Genomic DNA, 16,321 nt, shown 5'->3' on the forward strand with positions numbered 1-16,321 from the left:
GTGACGCCAGGCGGGAAAAAAAACAGTTGCTGATTACTGTTATTCTGCTATGTTTTTGTACAGTTTAAACATATACAATTTTAATTACATTTAGCGAAAATGTAAATTTGTAAAATGTTACTACTTATTGCATTGTGCGTCCCACAGACGTGTTCTGTAGAAATAATCGAGTTGGTTCTTTGGCAGTTTAAGCCGCCTTGTTTATATTTAAGGTACTTGTTATGTGCAGTTACATACTGAATTTCGAATTTTATAAAGTACTAATTCATTGTATTTGTCTCTTGGAGTGCACCTGTAATTGGTCTTTGTCCATCTGTTTTCTTTTAGGGGGCTTTTTTGGTGCCTTCAAAATATCTCCACATGATGTGTATACAGACAGTATTTACCACTGATCGCTTGATTTGCAGTGTACAGTACAGTGTTTGTATAAAAGATTAACACTAGAGGGCGCAAAATCATTTACACTCAAAAAAAAAAAAAAAAAAATCGGATTCGCCACTGTGGCTTGTACGTGTGAAATTTACCCACCACAGCCAAAATGAAACCGCATTTGGCTGGTGGCGGGTGCTAATTTCAAACCCTGAAGATGTACTGTATGTATGTGTGTATATATATATATATATATATATATATATATATATATATATATATATATATATATATATATATATATATAAGTACTTGGGTCAGATATTTTTGATTATTAAAAGTTTGTTTTTGGTTTGTTTCTTTCTTGACAAGCTCAGTTTTCTTCTATTTTTAGAACTGGAACTACTTTGCTGATAATGAATCTGAAAGTGTGAAAATGATGGAAGAAGTTGAAAAACTCTGCGATCGCCTGGAGCTTTTGAGGTACTAAACATTTCAAAGCATTCTAAGAAAAAATGATATACACACACACAAAGGGCAGGTTTTAAGTGAATGTACACTCTTCTTTCAGTATGCAATCTCTGAATGAAGTGCTTGCATCAAGTACAAAGGAAGAAAGCAAGATTGCTGTCGAGAAAATGGTATGTAATGCTTTAAAATAGCAGTACATTTTAAAATAAAATAATGCATGTATTATAACTAGACCCTTAATGATAAATTTGAATAGAAAACTAGATGGATGTAAACTTGTGCATACCATATTAATTGGTGTTTACATTCAGGTGTGTTTTTTTTATTATTATTATTTTAAATGTTTTAGCTGGTTTCACAGTTACATTGGATAGTCCAAGATCAGTCTGTGAAACCAGCAGCATGTTTTTTAGAAATGTAACCTTTTACAGTGCTCCCCTTTTATATCGCGGAACGAGTTATAAGGCGATATGGCCACGGCTCTCATTTGCCTCATAATGCCATTCCACTAGCACTTTTTCTTGTTATAAGACGAATGCAAATGGAACTGGCTACAGCATTATAAAGGAGGAGCTCTGTCTTTATAATCTAAATAATGAATGTGACACAATCCTTTCATATGAAACAAATATATAAATCAAGCTGTTCATACCGTTAACTCGTGCTGTTTTGAATGAAGATCCAGGAGGTGAATGCCCAGCTCCTGAAAGAGAAGGAAGAGGCAGAGGCCCGGGCTCGCCAGTCTTCAAAGAGTTCTGAACAGTCGAGTAGCGGTGCTGGAGGTGGGAGTAAAACCTGGAACGAGGATGACCTGCAGCTGCTTATTAAAGCTGTCAACCTTTTTCCTGCTGGAACTAATGCTAGGTATTGAAGTTTATTGTCAGTATTTGGCTCTCAAAAAAAAATGCTGTATGTGCACTTTGATTGATCTACAGTACAAAGCAGGTGCTAAGGTATGTAGGTGGGTGGTGGTGTCGGTAATTAAATTACATTTTTATTTGCTACTGATTTATAAGTACATGCCTGATACCGTCAGGGCAAGAATAATTCTTAATCCATGTAAGTGTTGTAGGGAGTTTCATTAGGGGGTGAAATCAGACAATGATTTTCTTATTGCTAAACTGGCTTGGCATCACTGATGAATCGTTTTGGCAGCTGAGGTGTAGGAATGCCCTTAACTATATACAGTAAAACCATCCAATATGTTATGTTTTAAATACAGTACATTTAAATTTTGTAGGAAGCTAGTGCTACAGTAGTAATGTTTTTATACAAAAAGCACATTTAGTGTACTTAAGTAGTAGAACAAAACTAATTGTACTTGAAGAATAGCCATCCAGATTATGGTAGATTGTTATGGTAAATCTGTGTTTTTGTTTCCTAGATGGGAAGTAATTGCCAACTACATGAATTTGCACTCCACTAGTGGAATCAGAAGGAATGCCAAGGATGTCATAAATAAAGCCAAGAATTTACAAAAACTTGGTATGTTTGAGAGCTGGATCTTTTTTCAAATTCTTTCCACCATTTTGAGTATAAAGTGTAAAGTAAGTGTGTGTGCAGTGTCTGCTACATTTAATATGCTGTAAAATGCTGTACTTGGAAGCAGACGAATATAAAGACTGCACATTTCAGCACATTTTTTTGTTTTGTTTTTATACAATTATTTGTTCATTATTCCCAATTTTCTGGAATGTCCAATTATTATTTAACCTGGCTGCAACCCCCCAACTAACTTGGGAGAGACGAGATCGAGCACACGCGTCCTCAAACGTGCTGTCAGCCGTCTGCTTTTTTTTCGTTCTGCAAGCCCACCATGCAGCCGTCTCTGAACTTAGCGTCGGAGGACCACACAGTTCTGAATTGCGTATAGGCTGGCCTGCAGGTGCCGGGCCAGCCACAGGGGTCGCTGGTGTGTGATGAGCCAAGGACTCCCCAGCCGACCTAACCCATACCCTGCCCATACAGCGCTTGGACAATTGTGTGCCACCCCCTGGGAACTCCTGGCCACGGTTGGCACTGGAATAGCTTGGATTGGAACTGGCGATCAAGCTATGGGAGCCCATCACAATATAATTTGTATACAATTTTGCTTTTGATTAAAACTGTTACAAATTATTTATTTTTCTAGATCCTATTCAGAAAGATGAAATTAACAAGAAAGCTTTTGAGAAGTTTAAAAAGGAGCATTCTGTTGTACCTCCAACTGTGGACAACGCAGTGCCTTCAGAAAGGTTTGAAGGTAAGTTTATAAAATGAGGTATAAGTTTTCTAACTATCACTCTAACTGATCTGTTCAAATGCCTTAAGTAAACCCATATGCCAGAAATGGATAGGCAATGCAAGTATTGTAAACCCAGCACTTTAAAATTAGTGATGTACATAAAAAAAAAAGCTACCACAATTGCTGTCACTGTACAGTATCTAGCACAATATATACATGTGTACTTTCACGAGTCAACTCACAAGCCAACCAATTTTCTGATCCAAGTTTCATTTTTTCCCAGGTTCAAGTGCAGATGGAACTGCATCGCCTTGGACAACTGAAGAGCAAAAGCTCTTGGAACAAGCTCTAAAAACATATCCAGTCAGCACTCCTGAGAGATGGGAGAAGATAGCTGGGGTTGTTCCTGGCAGGTCTAAGAAGGACTGCATGAAGAGATACAAGGCAAGTTGTCCAAGGTTTCCATTATTACATATTTTATTGCTTAAATCCATAACTTACTTTGCAGAAAGACTTCTAAATAGTGCAGTGTCTTTTATGTACAAAAAAATTAAAAGGGGAGTAGATATTCATAGTACTAAGTACAATAGAACCTCAATTACAAACACTTTGGGAATGGAGGTTGTTCGTAAGTGGAATGCAACTCTGAAAATGAGTTTTCAATGGTTTTAATAAATGTGTACACCTGCTGTCTACAGCCTTAATGTGGTGAATAATACAAGGATACAGCAGTGATTTGCATACTTCCAGTTAAGAGTGGGGTATTCGGTAGACCAGTTGGTTTGTAAGTTTGGTGTTCGTAACTCTGGGGTTCTACTGTATATTTAGATTAATGGTTTGCTGTTTTGAGTGAGTTATCTTTCCTATACCAGCCTGTTTTGAGTGCAGTACATTGTCATACCAAATCACACTACCTGAAATGCATGATCATCTTAATTGTCCTGATTTCAACATGTGTTTCTTGTGCATTATTTAGATAATTTCTTTCCTTGTTACACATTTGATCGTAATTTTAATTAATTCAACTGTGATTGTATAGGCTTGTAATGAACATGGTTGTTTTGTGTACTGCAGATTGATTAATACATGTGTATTTATCATCTTTACTTTTCTCCAAACAGGAACTAGTAGAGATGGTTAAAGCCAAGAAAGCTGCCCAGGAACACGTTTCCACTAAAAGTAAAAAGTGACAAGTACAACCAGCTGTTATTTTATTGTTGTGTGTTTGTCTTTATTTTATAATAAAAAATACAAACAAAGTGTACATGGCTATCACTGACAAATCCACATTATTATTTAACTTAATATACATACATTTTACTTTTAATAGATTTTTCTTTATGTTCTTAGCCAGTACATTCCACTTCGGATCCTGTTGTAATCTGGTAGCTGTTCAATTGGACCTGTAAGGGAGATACATTTGTTGCAATATTAAACCACAGGAAGCTTTTTCAATTCTTGTAAAATATAGTACTGGTATTAATAAAAGTCTTAACATACCAACAGCAGCCACAGCAGGACATTTATCGTAGATGTATCTTGTACAAACATCCTTAATTGTTTTGGCATCTATTGCCTAAATAAAACAAATGTATGATTAGGGGTCATCCAAAATTATAATCAAATACAGCAAGCACACAGTGTACTCTTTCAGAAAGCTGGCCTTGTATTTTTGTAATTACCCAGTGATTTATTATTATTTATTTTTTTTACCTAGACTTATTTAAACATGAGCTGTATTTACTGATTTTAAAAAACATAACTAATGATGCAAAAGTATTAAAAGAAAATAAAACTTTAACTGCAGTCCTGATCAAGAGTGAATCTGGAATAAGCAGTGAACCGCACAAGATTGTAAAAGAAGTGAAAGGGATGCAACTGGTTCAAAGGGGTGCTGCAGCCTAACGTCTGGATCCTTAGTGCAAATATCTGGAAGCTGCTTTACAGTAAATAAGATGTTTCTGTGAGCAGGTCAGTTTATTTTTGTTGAGCTTGATAGTTTCGTTTACTATGCATGTACTGGACACATGAAACTAGTTTTGTTTATCTGATTACTTTGTTGCTGCTTTCTATCATCTGAATTAGTGTATGGGCATTATTTATAGTCATAAAATACAGTAACATGCTAAAATACCACCATACTAGTATTAGTGCTAATGGGTTTGTGAAGCCATCTGTTAATTTCATTTCAATACAATAGTAACAACTGTTTTGTTCTGATGGAAACAAGTTTTGGTGCTCTAATTCACTTACACAAATGCTACCATTGCAGTGCACCCACTTATTGCTACTGTATGTGAAGACAAGAGCATGAAGTTATTACTTACATCAATTCTTGCTTCAAGTTCAGGAAGTGGAATTCTACGGCTATAGCACAGCATCTGCCTACCAATGTCCTCGCATATAGGTGTGGACCCTGGAACAATAGTAAGAGTTAAATTTTACCACAGACGGGTAAGGTTCATTAAAAAGAAAAACAAACATTGCATTTTGAAATGCTACTAGTGTATGTACACACAAATTATTCTTCTTTACCGCAAATTGTACTTATACTAATTCTACAATGAGTAGAACTGAAGTCATACCAATGCTGGGTTTTCATAGGGTATTATGTAGGAAAAAATAAATCAATAAATCAATAGAAATGAAAAAGGGAAAACAGGAAATATACACTACCATCAAGTTGCAACAGCATATTTGTTTTTAGAAGATTCTTGGCCCTAACAACCTCGCTTTCAGTAACACTTGTGCAAAGCCTCATCCTGAAAAGAAGATAGTTCATTTGAATTATATCTTGTAGGTAAACATATATGATGTGGTAATACAAATGGACCGATTTTAAAATCTTGCTTAAGGCACCCTAAAAATTAAAATCAAACCAACTGATCTGTAAAATTCTTTTTTCAAAAAAGCCTGGAATTTACCCACAGAACATACTTCCTCCCTTGAAGGCTTCGGTCTTCCTGTTTGCTTGTATTTGTACTTTTTGCTTCTATCTGGATACTATTAAAAGCATTTTTTTATTTAATAAATGTAAAATAATGAGGGTATACCCCCCCCCCCCCCCCTCCCCCTCCCCATATTAAATAATTATGTTTAGTACTGTGAAACATTAAATGGAGATCAAGCTATGTCCAGCTTTGGATTACCAAGTATGTCTAGACAACTACTGTACTTCAAACATTTATCAACAGTATTGTAATTTTTTTATTATCAGAAACTTAAAGTATAAATATTACTGTGTTGTACATGTCTTTTTTTCAACCAGATTTGTTCTGCATGCAATTACCAAGATTTCAATGAATATTATTAGTTCTTTCAATAAATGTAGTATACCATTCTCTCTGGGTAAAGTGCATCATGTCCTCAATGGTGTTTGGCTCACAGACCATGTAAAGACCCCAGAGCCCAGTGTCAGTGTAACAGGTGTTGAAAGACTGGAAACTGTGACACAAGTTCCCCTGGCAGGTCATCTGAGCCAGCTTGCTAGACAGATTCTACAGAGAAATAATGCAAACACAGAGTTAGCAAATCAGTAGAAACTAAAGCTGGCTGAGAAAGATGGTAAAAGAAAGGTTAAATGGTTTGTATTATATTTATATAGTTTGCATATTTAAAAAAAAACAAAAAAAAACACACACTGTACTCTAGATTCATGGGTAATTTTGAAGTGCTCTTACATTTACTATTTTTTTTTTTTTTATCTCAGGCAAAGAAAGGAAAAGCTAAAAAGTATCCGATGCTTACCACACCACCTCCGAAGGAGCGGTCCCAGTTACCGATCAGTGTATTCGCCACCATGAGGGGAATAGTGTCTGGGTGAGACCAGCCAACTGCCTCTATAGCTATAGCAATGTGGGCCAGGGGCATCTTGTCATCTCTTACACGTATCTTGTAGTTAAAAGAAACATGCAGTATACATGGTGATTCAAAATTATGCACAACAGAAAAAAACATTTTCATTTTGTTTCAGGTTTACAGCCATGGTGGACTTAGTGTTCAAGTATGAAAGTTTTGTAGTGCAGCAGAGCCTTCCATAAAAAGTATTCATCCAGGCAAGTCTCACAACAGGGTCCCATGTAGTTGATTTTAATGCACATGACCACATATAGCCTAATAGGTCAGCTCAATTCTAACTTGTTCTAGAACAGTTTGATAATTCACTTTTAAACCATAAAATGTATCACAGCAACAGGGGGCAAGCAATGCAGAGTGCAACACATTGAGACAGAGAGATACAGCAATAACTCCATATGTGGAGGCAAATTCAACAAGCATGAGGCTATACCTTTAATTTCAAAATATTTAGCAGAGTAGAACATTTTCAGAGAAGAAAACAGCACTAATTTTTATTATTTATTTCTTAGCAGACGCCCTTATCCAGGGCAATTATATATATATATATATATATATATATATAAAATCAGTCTTTAGAAATTCTGGCATGTGATTGCTTGCAACCTCATGAACAAAAATGACAGCGATTTTTTGATGTTACACAAAATATATTACAAAATATGCTGCAAACACTAAAAAAAAAAAAAGTCATAAAAACTTTGCTTTCAGTGTTTTCTGACTTCCTAAAATTCAAACAAATCCAACTCAATGTAAATGAATACGATGTTCACAAACTCAACGGACAGAATTTTATGCTGCAGTGAGAGTTTGTTCTGTAACAGCTATATTTAAACAAAATATATGAACTCATATTTAGCACACAACCTTGCCTCACTTACTGTTGTAAATCGAACCATGACGTTGACATATCGTGCAAATTCTAACGATTATCGATCATTATCGAGTTAAAATGCTTTAAAAAAAAAAAAATTCCTCTCACAGTAAAAGGGGTGCTGGGGGTGCGGAAGCACCCCTGGCTTTGCATAAATGGGTTCGTTTTGTTCTATGGCGTTCAGCACCCACACTATAAAAATTGTTCCAGCGCTTCTGTACAGTAACAGTTTAAGGGAACAGTAAGTCCTCTTTTTATAGAGCATGGTATACAAAATTAATTCAAACAAATCCTGTTGTGTAAAATCTGACACATTTCCAGTGTAAACATAACGATAACAACCCTATTGTCCAAAGGAGAAAAAACAAGGTTTGGTGAATAAGCATTCACAAATAATGCTTAGAAAACAGTACTCTGAACTTAATTTACTGAAACGCGTTGCATCTTTTGAAGTGTAAAGTCATTTTACAAAAATGTGGAGATTTATATTGGGTTACGACCCTGACTGAAGATGTCATTAGCAAAGGGGTCCGGTTGTACTAACAAGGTCAAACAATAGGCCACGTTTTACTAAACATTTTAAAACTAATAAACAATTACCATAATGAACATTATCGTAGTAAGTTGCTTAAAACATAGTAACACAATATTGATAATAAAGTTGAGTTCTTATCTATAAACAGTAACACGTTCAAAGCTTGGGACTCGCTGTCTGTAATTAAAAGCACTGGTGTAAAGTACAGTACTGGTGAGCGATAATCAGTTTGTTTGAAAACCAGGCTTTAATCACTGATAATAGGTGCACAAGCGGTGATTGTGTGAGCGCACCGGCGCTCAAGCACCAATGGGGGAAAATAAGGTCCTGCATAGTGCAAATAAATCACCTGTTCTGTCATTATATAGTGTGGATGCTTCACAATCAGAACTGTTATTGCAGTGTTTAAAAATATAAAATCAATTTATACAAAGTCTGCCAGCTTTCTTGAAAAGATCTGCATTTCACTTGTTTTTCTTTTGTATTTGTTATGCTCTCATTAGTATCTATAGTATAGTAGATTAAGTGTCCGTCAGTTCTGGCAGATTCTACTGTACTTGCTGAAGCAGTTTTCTCCCACTGCTAATTAAAAAATAAATAAAATAGCCACCTAGCTAACAATTTCATCCCGAGGGCTACAGTGAAACGTACGGTCTTTAAATTGGGACTTTAGTGAAGACTGCATGCGTACGTGAGTACATTAATTATTCTAGATAGTAATTTATAGCCAGCTAGCATTTTTGTAAATAGTAACACATGTAATGTACAATAAAATAAACATTTTACTTGTGTCATCGGTGTCAACTCGTGGTCGGCAAGGTGACACAGCTGAGTCGCTCACTAACGAGGTGCAAACAGGTGATTGATCGATCCGTATGAGCGTTTATGAAGGTGCTTTGTTAAAAAAATAAAAATAAAATGTAAATCTAAATTTATAACGGTGTTTATTTTTTACCAAAATAAAATCTAAGCCTATTTTTAGGGACCCCAACTGTTGTTGTTGATTCCAACTTAGGCACGTCACATAAGGACTAGTAAGTTTACATTAGGACTACCAAGTTTCAAAAGGTACTAGTCCTTTGGACTGGTAGCACAATATTGTTAGTTTCTAACCCTGCACACACACATCATTTATTCAATGCAAGGCCACTCAAGCTGCAGTACAGAAGAGAGGTAGTAAAACATGGGTATACATACTTCACTGCCTGTGAATCTACACGGAGGCATGGCTGGAGCATCTCCTTTGTACGTAGAGGGTAAGTTCCCAAAATGGTACTTTGCAAGGTCTATCAGCTGATTGTGTGATACTCCTAAATCAAAGCAAAATACAAGCTGGCATCATAGACAAGCACAGCGAATGTTACACCAACAAATTATCTCATTTTTAACAGGGTTGTCTATACTTTCAGTATATTTATAACATGAAAATGTATCTATCTTTTTCTGGCAAAAAACATTTTAAAAAATCAATAAATAAAACTGAATAGCTTAAATTAAAATTGTCTTATAAATCTATGCTTAACCTTAAAAAAAAAAAAAAAAAACTGACCTCCAGCAGCTGCCAGTACTATCCTGGGCCCTTTATAATGTGTGGTGATGTATTCCACAAGATCATTACGGTTGATAGATCTGCAAACAAAGTCAATTGCCTTAATTCGTTTTTTTTGTTGTTTGTTTGTTTTAAACTGGCTTTAGCCCAGGATTAGTGCTAATCGGGGTCTGTGAAACCAGCTATTAGTGTATAAAGAAGAGGTACACACTTGATGTTTTCAGTTGGCCCCAGGATTGTGCGTCCAAGTGCTGTGGCCTGATAGGCTGTAGCATGGAGATAGTCAAAGACGACTTCCTGGAGGTTGGTCTCAACTTCCTGCATCTCTCGGAGGATGACCCCTCGCTCACGCTCAATCTCAGCTTCTCCTAGTGTGCTGTTCTGGACAATATCAGCAAGGATTTCCACAGCTGGAGAGATACAAATACAAGGTAATTAACTTGTGATGAGCAAAAACATACGAAAATAGGTGCATTACCAAAGTACCTCTGGGTAAGTCCTTAGAGAATGCTTTAGCATAATACACAGTCTGCTCCCGGGAAGTATAAGCATTCAGGTGAGCTCCCATGTTTTCAATTTCCAGTTCAAGGTCCAGTTGGGAGCGTTTCTTAGTACCCTGCATTGAAAAAAAGAGGCACACTCATCATGACCTAAATTCCAAGAAAGAGTTTGTCTCCTTTGCTCTTAAGACAAACATGAGAACCCAACTGTTGCTGAATTGTTTTAAAAAATGTGCCTTTGTAATTGCTTCAACAAATTCTTCAACAAAAAGGGACTTTTATAGAAATACTAAATAACATTAATGTAAGAGCATTAAGAGTATACTAAACTAAATGTATGTGACAACATTAAAACTTACCTTGAAGGCCATGTGTTCCAGGAAATGTGCTGTTCCATTGTTTTTTTCATTTTCATACCTGCTCCCTGCATCGATCCAAAGTCCAACCTGAAATGACAAAGTGGCCCCCTTAGAAAAACTGCAGTTCACTGGTTTAAATATCTGCTTATGTGTTGAACAGAGATCCTTGTTGTGAAGAATGTAAATCTAGTTAAACCTTGGCTTCCATTTTAATGACAAAATTTACAGAATACAGGTCTATGTTTATTTACATGCTATATAGTAATATCTTATGGGTAGGTATTGTTTCTTTTATTTGTCTTGTATAATTCTTTGTGACAGTATTTCATGATAGCATAAATCATCCACCTGGTCAATGTGTATATTTCCTCGATGATTTTGTACAATAAAAACATCAGATAATTACCCTTTTTGTTAATACATAAATTCTTAAATTATAGAGTAAAACTATCTTGATCAGTCCTAGATAATAGAGAAACTTGACTACCAAACTACTTTCTATTCACTTTGTATTTATTTACAATAATTATGCTTAGTCTTTTCCTTAATTAACAGTTGAAGACAAAGTTATAGTCGAAACATTTTTCAAAGGACTCTTACTGTGCACGTTGTCAGTCCTGAATCTTCTGAAGCTACCCGAAGTCCATTTTCTAGAGGTGTTACTTTAGTTTCCGGTACATTTAAAACCACTTGACTTGCTGCCTGTGAGGCTCTGTATCTGTTCAAACCTAAAATAGGCTAAGAAAACAAATAGTCAAACAGTGTGTGTTAATTTTTGTATTATAAAGCAGAAGATTACAAACTGATCTGTCAGATGGGGTTACAGCAAGTTCTAAAGAATAAGAAGAAATACAGTCATTGGGTACAAATGGAAATGTATTGTTTTACGACCGTCTGAATTCTGATAGGTCAATGTTCCGAATCCAAGAAACATTTTCATGATAAACACTGCACTGCAGCAAGCTGAGTGTTGCCTACCAGGAACACGTTACAGTAAGTGAAACTTTAGCGCTAACACAGAAATATTTAATTATATATTAAATTACTAATTTGAAAGCATATCATTCTGTTTTATCAAAATACCCACTTTGCTCGTGGCTCTTGTTTTAAATAGTTTTTGTCTGATGAAATCTCTCCCAGCAAAACCAAACACACATCGCAAGGACGCCGCCATATTGCTTAAACTCACGTAACGTAACGCAACACGTGTGCAAATCACGTAATCTGCGGAATAACACGGCGAACAGTTGTATAACATCTATTAATTTGTGAGCCTTTACATGCAATGAAACATATTCAAGTCATTCCTTTCTGGGTCTATATCAATTATTTTCATAGAAGAATATTTTACTAGAGCACAGAAGAGCCATATTTCTAAGTGTTAAGACGAAAGTGTAGCTAGGAGCGGATTAGATAAAAGAACCGAAACTGTAAAGCAATACACATAGATTAATTTACTTATTTAGAGCAAGTGGCTTTTTGTGTAGATTGTTACCTTACCAAGATGGCTACGTTTTGGGTACACAGAACCTACCATGTGACTAACTGGTGAGTGTGTATAATAGTACAGTAGGCAAGCACAATGTATGAGGCGCTGTGTTCCATTTTATAACCCTCTTAGCTTCTGTAAATCAGTAAGTAAGGACTTCCTTACAGGGTGCTAAAGTTCGTTCAGCTATAGCCAACTATGGTCAGACACAGGGGGGACATATGGAGTTCGATTAAGGTACTCAGGCTTTCAATTCCTGCATCAGCTGTCGGCGTGTGTGTAGTAAAGTCCTGAAATATTTGCAGACTTCCTCCAGGTGTTTTCTGGTGCTGCCTGTGCCAAAAAAAAAAAAAAAAAACATGGAAAAGGAAGAGATCAAAGAAAGGTGAATATCTTATTTATAAATAAATACAACGGAGTTTGTAACATACAGAGGTGCTAATTTAATGCAGCAACAGATCATTTCAGTGGTTGAAACAGGGAGGCAAGTTATATTGTTTGAGACTTTGCTGTTTAATCAGAAAATACAACTACAGTACTGTATAATGAAAATGTTTTGTTTTTTTTGTTTTTTTTAATGTATTAAGCCAATGGAGGTGTCACTCACATAATTGTCTTAGATTATTATTTTTGTTTTTTAAGATTCCAATTTTGGTGTATCTTGTTATGGATTGGTCAATGTTAAAATGTAAGTAGCAAGCAACTGCAACTAATGCTGACTTTCTGGGCAGAAGTCATTCTTCCCCAGTTTGCTACCTTGCAGATTGTGTCTGCAACAAACAAACAAAAACATGCTACATATGTGAAAAACTGTTGTGAAGTTTTGACTAAACTTAAAAATATTATGGCATTTTTTTTAAATCGTCCATTTTCACAAAAAAGCCACAGAGGTTAAAACCATAGGCGGTTTCGTTTGGGGAGGCTATGCCATACTTTCCCCTGCATTTATTGAACCCAACGACACACACACACACACACACACACACACACACACACACACAAACAGCAGTGTGGAGTAGTGGTTAGGGCGCAAGACTTTTGACCGGAGGGTTGTGGGTTCAATCCCAGGTGGGGGACAGTGCTGTTGTACCCTTGAGCAAGGTACTTTACCTAGATTGCTCCAGTAAAAACCCAACTGTATAAATGGGTAATTGTATATAAAAAATAATGTAATTCTCTGTAAAAATAATGTGATATCTTTTATTTTTTATTACTCTGTTACTAGTGAGTCTGATTACTAAGTTTAATTCATTGTGTTGAGTTTGAAAAATAGTCAGACTGACGGACACACATAAAAGCTGTAAACCGGATTAATTCTCCTGCATCTTTTTGAGAACTTGTATAATAATTTATAGCACAAAACCAGTTAAAATCAATTATTAATACTGAATATTAAGCTTCTAAACACGCAGTTACTATCATACTTATAATCAACGTATAATCGTATAATCAACGTATTCAACGTATTTTATAAGGTATATTTGCAAAAAAAAAATAACTGCACTCTTACCGTAAACTTTCAGATATATGGGGCTCAAATCGGTGAGATGAATGGAAGTTAAACCAGCCAAGCATTGTCTCCTCGAATGAGGAGACAATGCTTGGCTGCTACTGGCAATGCTGTAAGCAGACATGCTGACAGTGGGGCGAGTTCTTCCTCCAGCTGTACCACTGGTAGTGGAAGTGCTGCAGGTGGTAATGCTGTCAGCAGATGAGCTGACAGCGCCGGGGCTGGCTCCTCCAATCCCAGCAAATCCCCGGTCAGCAGCAAATGATCTCCGACAAGGATCGCCCGGCAGTAGCACACGGGCATCCCCTAGCAATGGCAAACCAGTCTCCCCAGGGGTTGCAGGCTTGGCAGCCCCAGGTGTTGCAGGCTCGGCAGCCCCAAGCGTTACAGGCTCGACAGATCCAGGCCGTGCAGGACAGGCAACCCGAGGCCGTGCGGGACAGGCAACCCCAGGCCATGCGGGACAGGGCCAGAGTGGTCCCTTGGAAGACGACAGCAAGGGTGGACCCTCGGTTGGTGAAGCCGGGAGGGGAGCCCCCAGCCAAGTGATGGAGTCAGCAACAGTCGTGATGCTGGGGTTGGCCACTATGGCAGTGACTGCGGCCGGGCTGTTTTCCCCCATGCTTTCCTCAGCACCCTATGCAGTGGCTGCGGAGGAATGCCAGCATCACGTCCTGGTCTTCCTCTGCTGGTGGAGGTGGAAACAGCAGGCAATCTTTCTCTGCTGGTGGAGTTGGAAACAGCAGGTAGTCTCCCTCTGTCTTTGGATACTGGTGCAGCTCTCCCTTGGGCTCTGGACGCTCGTGCTCCCCCCTTCCCAGCGCTGGATGCTCGTGCTCCCCCCATCTGGGTGCTGGACGCTCATGTTTCCCCCTTCCGGGTGCTGGATGCTCGTGCTCCCCCCTTCCGGGTGCTGGATGCTCGTGCTCCCCCCTTCCGGGTGCTGGATGCTCGTGCTCCCCCCTTCCGGGTGCTGGATGCTCGTGCTCCCCCCTTCCGGGTGCTGGATGCTCGTGCTCCCCCCTTCCGGGTGCTGGATGCTCGTGCTCCCCCCTTCCGGGTGCTGGATGCTCGTGCTCCCCCCTTCCGGGTGCTGGATGCTCGTGCTCCCCCCTTCCGGGTGCTGGATGCTCGTGCTCCCCCCTTCCGGGTGCTGGATGCTCGTGCTCCCCCCTTCCGGGTGCTGGATGCTCGTGCTCCCCCCTTCAGGGTGCTGGACACTCGTGCTTCCCCCTTTTGGGTTTGCCATCACCAGTTCGTGTCCAGGCTGTGCAAAGAGGCCGAACTTTGCTGGGGACCCTGAGGGGTGCGTCATCAAACCCTACTGGCCAGACACCGAGCACATTCAGAGTGGATAAAAAGCAGGGCTGATTTCTGTTCTCTGGGATTGGTAACCCGCCCACGTGCACTCTGGATTGCTAGGAGTAAAAGCTATTCTAGCTTTAGTCTTGTGAGATCACAGATCTTGTGAGAACGTTAGTGTTGTGTGGGGACTTGCTGTGGTGAGGAGAAAAAACATAATAAATATGTCATAATATACATGGGGGTGTTATGCAATTTAATACAAATCTAGTGTAAGGGTGCCCTCAAATGTGGTAGTGTATATTATTTAAAAGTGAGCTATAGTATTTGAAAACCTTAAACCACTTCATAGTGTTTAGAACATGAAACAAATCATTTAGAAACTACTGACATATATTTTAAGGAATATAACCAGGTGTATTATTTGTATTAACTGGTTAACAACCACTGTGTGTTTGATCCACAGTAATCATAAAATTTAGACCATACTGATTCATATACCACAGCAATAGAAAACTGCCACTGCTGCATTGAGCTGTTCTGAATGTTCACATGCACATGCACTTGCCTTGGACAGAGGGAATTTTTAATTTTTTTAATTTAAAGACGTACAGTTTCTGCATATTGCCTTTCTGAATTACACCAATACAAAGAATACGGATGCTGAGAGAATCTCCAAAACATCCTAAAACTAGTAATTTTATTCAAGCTTTTGGGCATTAAGGTCATATAAAATTGGATACACTGTAATTATATTCTGTTATTATACATGACCTAATTTTTCACAGCACTAACACCTGATTAGTCTTGCAAATTAAGGCAATATCTTGGTAACCCAGTTAGTCACTACAAGGTCATAGGGGATGCGTTTTTATTAGCTCGCAGATACAGGTCAATGGAAAGATGATTCAGTATGGTTCTGCTACTAAAAAAAATAGTTCTGCCTGAACATTGACTCAGAGATAGCATGAGGTCTTCCCATATTCGACATTAGAGACCTGCTGTTGACATATCGGTTAAAGGAAATCTCTGTTATAATAATAATAATAATAATAATAATAATAATAATAATACAAAGTGTATCGTGCTTGCGCAGTCGGTGTTTAAAATAGAATAATTAGAAACATAACTCCTTTCGATATACTGGTACTGTACTTACATAAAAAACTTGAGTTTTTATTCTGGCTGTATCGAAGCGGTATCTCGAAAAAGCACGCTATTCGCTGTATTGAAGATATAGTATTTGAATATGGTTTGAATAGGCTCCCATATAAGGCACTGTCA

At 37.9% G+C, this 16,321-nt stretch overlaps 3 protein-coding genes across 8 annotated transcripts in view; 2 read left to right on the top strand and 1 right to left on the bottom strand.

Moving 5' to 3' along the window:
* Nucleotides 1–4,326, top strand: part of LOC117415724 (dnaJ homolog subfamily C member 2-like) — a 16,852-nt gene extending 12,526 nt beyond the window's left edge. For both annotated transcript variants that reach the window (XM_059027142.1, XM_034026441.3), the window contains exons 11-17: nucleotides 764–852; nucleotides 941–1,010; nucleotides 1,520–1,704; nucleotides 2,225–2,325; nucleotides 2,972–3,082; nucleotides 3,348–3,508; nucleotides 4,186–4,326. In XM_059027142.1, the coding sequence (XP_058883125.1) occupies nucleotides 764–852; nucleotides 941–1,010; nucleotides 1,520–1,704; nucleotides 2,225–2,325; nucleotides 2,972–3,082; nucleotides 3,348–3,508; nucleotides 4,186–4,254 (786 nt within the window). In that variant the 3' untranslated portion in view covers nucleotides 4,255–4,326. The remainder of the gene's footprint in view (nucleotides 1–763; nucleotides 853–940; nucleotides 1,011–1,519; nucleotides 1,705–2,224; nucleotides 2,326–2,971; nucleotides 3,083–3,347; nucleotides 3,509–4,185) is intronic.
* Nucleotides 4,101–11,982, bottom strand: LOC117415725 (mitochondrial-processing peptidase subunit beta-like). Of its 2 annotated transcripts, XM_034026443.3 has the most exons (14): nucleotides 11,824–11,982; nucleotides 11,337–11,474; nucleotides 10,737–10,823; nucleotides 10,364–10,493; nucleotides 10,089–10,287; nucleotides 9,878–9,957; nucleotides 9,526–9,638; nucleotides 6,812–6,955; nucleotides 6,401–6,561; nucleotides 5,741–5,826; nucleotides 5,392–5,480; nucleotides 4,565–4,640; nucleotides 4,379–4,467; nucleotides 4,101–4,237 (listed from the first exon to the last, which is right to left on the bottom strand). In XM_034026443.3, exons 1-13 carry the CDS (start codon nucleotides 11,908–11,910, stop codon nucleotides 4,403–4,405), a joined length of 1,455 nt encoding a protein of 484 aa, XP_033882334.1. In that variant the 5' UTR covers nucleotides 11,911–11,982; the 3' UTR covers nucleotides 4,101–4,237; nucleotides 4,379–4,402. The 2 variants fall into 2 exon arrangements, with proteins under 2 accessions (XP_033882334.1, XP_033882333.1); XM_034026442.2 differs by lacking the exon at nucleotides 4,101–4,237 and having other exon boundaries at nucleotides 4,271–4,467.
* The window catches only part of LOC117415050 (N-acyl-phosphatidylethanolamine-hydrolyzing phospholipase D-like), a 23,956-nt gene continuing 17,862 nt past the window's right edge, over nucleotides 10,228–16,321 (top strand). Inside the window, exon 1 of one of the 4 annotated variants that reach the window (XM_059027147.1) lies at nucleotides 10,228–10,308. Coding sequence is in view for 1 of the 4 variants with exons in the window: in XM_034024979.3 (XP_033880870.1) it covers nucleotides 12,585–12,610 (26 nt within the window). In the remaining 3 variants the exon portion in view is untranslated. The other 3 variants (XM_059027146.1, XM_059027145.1, XM_034024979.3) reach the window with 3 other exon arrangements.

Source organism: Acipenser ruthenus, chromosome 7 (genome assembly GCF_902713425.1).
Source record: "Acipenser ruthenus chromosome 7, fAciRut3.2 maternal haplotype, whole genome shotgun sequence".
In the NCBI taxonomy this organism is placed as follows: Eukaryota; Metazoa; Chordata; class Actinopteri; order Acipenseriformes; family Acipenseridae; genus Acipenser; species Acipenser ruthenus.